General features: G+C 49.5%; 1 protein-coding gene across 1 annotated transcript in view; it reads left to right on the top strand.

Moving 5' to 3' along the window:
* Positions 1–5,279, top strand: part of ADA (adenosine deaminase) — a 30,710-nt gene that overhangs the window by 8,826 nt on the left and 16,605 nt on the right. Inside the window, exon 2 of the mRNA XM_008591248.1 lies at positions 3,785–3,846. Within this exon, the coding sequence (XP_008589470.1) occupies positions 3,785–3,846 (62 nt within the window). The remainder of the gene's footprint in view (positions 1–3,784; positions 3,847–5,279) is intronic.

Below are 5,279 nucleotides of genomic sequence, written 5' to 3'. Positions count from 1 at the left end.
ACAGGTGTACCTTCGACTTGATGATTTCCATTCCTTTGGATATATTCCCAGGAGTGGGATAGCTGGGTCGTATGGTAGGTCTATCTTCAGCTGTTTGAGGAACCTCCAAACCATTTTCCATAGGGGTTGCACCATTGTGCATTCCCACCAACAGTGTAAGAGAGTTCCTTTTTCTCCGCAGCCACGCCAGCATTTATCTTTCGGTGTCTTTTGGATTTTTGCCATCCTAACTGGGGTGAGATGGTATCTCAGTGTGGTTTTGATTTGCATTTCCTGGATGCTGAGTGATGTTGAGCATTTTTTCATATGACTGTTGGCCATTTGCATATCTTCTTTAGAGAAATGCTTACTTAGTTCTTTTGCCCATTTTTTGATTGGGTTGCTTGTTTTTTTCTTGTAAAGTTGTTTGAGTTCTTTATATATTCTGGATATTAGTCCTTTGTTGGATGTGTATTTTGCAAATATTTTCTCCCACTCTGTTGGTTGTCTTTTAGCTCTGTTAATTGTTTCTTTTGCTGTGCAGAAGCTTTTTAGTTTGATATAGTCCCATTTGTTTATTTTTCCTTTGGTTGCCTGTGCTTTTGGGGTCATATTCATGAAGTCTGTGCCCAGCCCTATTTGCTGAAGGGTTTCTCCTCTGTTTTCTTTAATAAGTTTTATTGTTTCGGGGTGTATATTTAAATCCTTGATCCATTTTGAGTTGATTTTAGTACATGGTGAGAGATGTGGGTCTAGTTTCAATCTCCTGCAAATGGATATCCAATTTCGCCTCTCTCCCGGAATCCCTGCCACATTCTTACCCCCTTGGGACTTGGTCCTTTTCCAGGGCTCTCTGTCTCAGACTGTGGGAATCACTACCCACCCAGCTCTGACCTGAAATGTTATCTTGACATGCCTTTCTGTCCACCTGTTTTTCCACCTCATGACCCTGGTCTAAGCCACCATCATCTCAAAAACATGACCGCAGTGGCCTCTAACTGGTCTTGCTCTCAGTCGTCCTCTGCCTCTAGCAGCCTCACATCCTGTAGTGACTTCTCTGTGCTCTCGGGATAAAGCCCAACTCCTTGTGACCTGCAAGGCCCTGCCTGGGTGGTCCTTCCCTGAAGCCTGTCCAGTCCCAAGACCCCTCCCTTCTCTGAACCACGTTTCAGTTCTTCTCATACTCCTCATCTTCTCCTGCTGCAGGGCCTTTGCACATGCTGTTCCCTCTGCCTGGAATGCTCTTCCTGCCTCCTTCCTCACCCCTGCCTTTGAAGAGTCAGTTCCTCTTCATCCTTCAGCTTTTAACTCAAGCTCTGCTTTCTTGGGAAGCCACTGTCGGCCCTCTAGCTGGCTGGCATTCTTTGGTTTGTTACCCTCTTTCATAGGACTGTGTTTGTGCTTCCCGTTGAGTTGTCTTGGTCACATTTATCATGGGACATTTTCTTACTGCCTTTCCTCCTTGTTGGACCGTATACACCATAGGAATGGGAGTTGGTCCCTTCTGGTCACCTCTACTTTCCTCTCACCCAGCAGGGGCCTGATTAATTTTTTGTTAAATGAAAGACTCTTAATGTATATTTAGCATTTGCTATGTGCTAAGCACTCCACATGCATTAATGTGGTTAACCCTCACGAAGCCCTAGGAGAAAGTTCTGTATTCTTCCCACTTGACAGATGAGAACACTGAGGCACAGGAAGCAAAGTGACTTTCTAAAGGTCACACAGGGAGTGAGTGGAGGAGCTGGGACTTTAGCTCTAACTCCATGAAGCTCTAACCACAATGGGACCCTGCCTCTCTGGCTGGGTCCTCCCCATAGCTGTGTGAGGGTTAAGGATAAGAAAGCAGAGGCTCAGAGAGGTGAGGTCACTTGCTAAGGTCACACAGCTGATTGGCAGTTCCCTGAGTTATAAGCTTCAGTGTTCCCAACGCTGAGCATATTCTGTGAACCCAATAAATGTTTGGCTGAGTGGGAATTGAACTCATTTTGTCAGGGAATCCAACAACTAACTCCACCCTGAACCCCCTGCTGCAGGGCCTTTGTACACGCTATTCCCTCTGCCTGGAGTATTGCCCCTGTGTGAGTAATGCTCTGTCCCTTTCCAGCCAGATGACCTCAGGAGAGATCTGATTACTCCAAGGTCCTACAGATAGGAGGGCTTGGTGTCTTAGCTCCCTACTGGGGGACATCCTGTGGGTCTCAGGCTGGGTTTCCTCTGCAAGAGGCAGCTCGTGTGGGTGCTCCTAGGATGCCCTTGGGCCAGCAGCTCCCTGGCCATTCCTTTCCCCAGCCAGGGCAGCCAACTGTCTTATCCACGTCTACAAGTTCCAGAGACAGCCCCACCCTGGCAGAGGTGTCGGTTGAGTTTTCTAGATCTTCCTCCAGCCTGGGAATAGTTTCCTCCATGACCTGGAACAGGCAGATGGCAAAGTGCCTTTCCCTACCATCCCCCAGCAGCTGCTGTACTGCTCTTAACAGCTCACAGTAAACACCCCGGCTGAGAGGCAGTGGCTGTTTCCCTTGTTTCACCCATACTGTCTTTTATGTTCTTGGACAAGGAGGCATAATATCACATAGTTTTTCAGTTGAGGAAACTGAGGCCTATAGAGGTTATGTGTCTTGTGTGAGGTCACACAGCCAGAGAAGGGGCAGAGCTGGGAGTCAAGCCAGGTGGGCTGTCTCTAAAGCCCCTTCTCTTAAACTTGGCTTTGTGTACAAAGTCAAATTCATACATGGGGCTGAGAACGTAGGAGATGATCACCAAGATGGCCAAATACCTAGTACCCTTTCTAGAGTGCTAGAAAGACCTTTTGTTGCCTAATATCAATTCCCAATGAGCTGTGCTTGAGTAGTCCCTGCTTTTTTTTTTTTTTTCCCCTTTTTGTCTTTTTTACTGACAGGTAACGGGATCGCAACCCTCGAATGAGCTGTGCTTGAGTAGTCCCTGCTTTTTTTTTTTTTTTTTTTCCCCTTTTTGTCTTTTTTACTGACAGGTAACGGGATCGCAACCCTCGGTGTCGCGCCCGCACCGTGCTCAACCAGTGAGCGGGAACCGGTCTCCACATGGGATCCTGCCGAGGGGCAGGAGCGCTGCCGCACTCCCAAGCGACGCACTCTCCATTGCGCCACCGGGCCGGCCCGAGTAGTCCCTGCTTTTGAAAGTGGTGCCTGAGTTTTAAAATATGTTGCAGATATTCACTAGGTCAGGAAGTCTGTGGTCAGTCTTTTTTGTTAAAGCTGGATTTTGTCTAGTGAGTTGGTTGAGAGCAGGAGTTGCCTGTGTGTCTAATTCCTACAGGACCCTGGCTAGGCTCATGGTTAAGAGCACAAGCTTCAGAATTGAGCTGGGGCTGAAATTCTGGTTCTGCTACTCACCAGCTGTAGTTAAGAACTGAGGCATAGAGCTGGGTTCCTGCATCCACTCCTTGCTTGCTGTGTGACCTTGGACAAGATATTTAACCTCTCTGAACCTCAGTGTCCTCATCTGTGGAAGAGAGAGAGATAACACTGACCTCCACCCGTGGGTGAGGGTAGAACAGGATAGTGTATGTGGAGAGTTTAGTCAAGTGCAGGCAGTGAGTGTCCAGGAAACAGTGGCTAATGGTCATCATGGTTAATAATAACCATTACATTGATGTAGTGACAGCATTAACCCTCCAGAAGGTCCTTCAGGCATTCATGGTGTTTGCTCTCTCCTCCCTCTCTGCTCACTCTCCCCCTCGCCCCCTCCCTCTCTATCCCCTCTCTACCCCCTCCCCCATCTGTTTCCCTCTCTGTCTCCTCCCCCACCCCCTCCCTCACAGGTAGAACTGCATGTCCACCTAGATGGAGCCATCAAGCCCGAAACCATCTTATACTATGGCAGGTAAGTCCATAGATAAGAGCCCTCCCTCCCCAGGACTTGGGCGGGGTCCTCAGCTCCACCCAGAGGGCCCCCGAGAATTCCAGGATCACTGCTCCTTCCTGTATCCCTGTGGGAATCAAGCCAGACCCCAGCCAGAGGACGGTCGTCTGTGGGGACACACAGGCCTCAGCTCCGAGCTGCAGCACCACAGCCCAACTCCTGGGCCTTCCAGGCCTCTCACTCTTGTCCTTCTGCTGCCAGGCCGGCCAGCCTGAGCTTGTCCCCACCCCCACCCCCCAACCACATGCAAGTGAAGGTAGTTTCCAGGGCTGAATCAGTTACTGGTTTCTTCTGACTTGGCCGAGAGCCTGTGGCAGGAGACGCCAGGGATGGTTTGCTGAGCCTCTCCTCGTGCTGGGCTGGCTGGCCCTGTACTTGTATCAGCTCGTCTAATTCCGCCACACTTGGAAGAGGAGAATATGTGCCCCCCACTTTACTCAGGTAGGGATGTGCTTAGAGAAGTGAGGACCATTGCCCAAGGCCACACAGCAAGTTAACAGTAGAATAAAGAGTTGAACCCAGGACTGTCTGATCCCCTGTGCTTTTACTATATCATCGTGGTAATAAAGTTGAACCCAGGACTGTTGAACCCAGAGTTAAAGAGTTGAACCCAGGACTGTCTGATCCCCTGTGCTTTTACTATATCATCGTGGTAATAACCTGCTAGGGATCATGGAAAAGTGGCTCCCTACTCTGGGCCCAAATCTCTGCATCTTCCAAACGAGAACAGACTCCTGCCTCAGCTCTGGTGCATGCTGGTGGACCAAAGCATCTCCAGCTCGCCCCAGTGAGGGAGGTTCGTCCCTCCCTCCCCAGACCTCAAGGGCTCATAGCGGCCTCTCTCTTGGGTCCAGCGTTTAAGAGCAAGGACTTTGGAGGCCAGTGGATCTGCATTCAGATCTGAACATGTCATTTCCTCTCTGTGACCTTGGCCTCTATAGGTTGAGGGTAAGAATAGGGTCTTCCTCCAGGGCTGACCTGGGAGACAGGGGCCGCTCCTCCCAGCCCAGCCCAAGCCCAGCAGACCAGAGTCCTTCACGTGTCTGTGGAACACTCATTTTGTTTGGAGCTGGAAGGACTCAGCCTCTCCTTCATTGTCTTGAGAAGTTCAGCTCCAGACCCAAATTTGAACATTCTCAAATCCCCTCAGTTGTCCAGATATCTACTCCTTGGGAGAGAATTTGTAATCCCTGGGAGTTTGCCCCGAACCTCTCGGGAGCTTCTCTTCCGCCTGCCTGAGAGTTCTGGTAAGTACACTCCCCTCTATCTGTTGTTCTACATTTTTCTGCCCTAGGAAGCTGTCATTGATTCTACTTTTACTTGTCTGTATAATACAAGCACATTAGCATCTTCTGTGTACCAAACACTCCTTTAAGGGCTTCATCTGGGCTAAC

This window comes from Galeopterus variegatus, unplaced genomic scaffold (genome assembly GCF_000696425.1).
Source record: "Galeopterus variegatus unplaced genomic scaffold, G_variegatus-3.0.2 Scaffold6784, whole genome shotgun sequence".
Classification (NCBI taxonomy): domain Eukaryota; kingdom Metazoa; phylum Chordata; class Mammalia; order Dermoptera; family Cynocephalidae; genus Galeopterus; species Galeopterus variegatus.
Note: the sequence above shows the minus strand (reverse complement) of the source record. Positions and strands in the feature narration are given on the sequence as shown.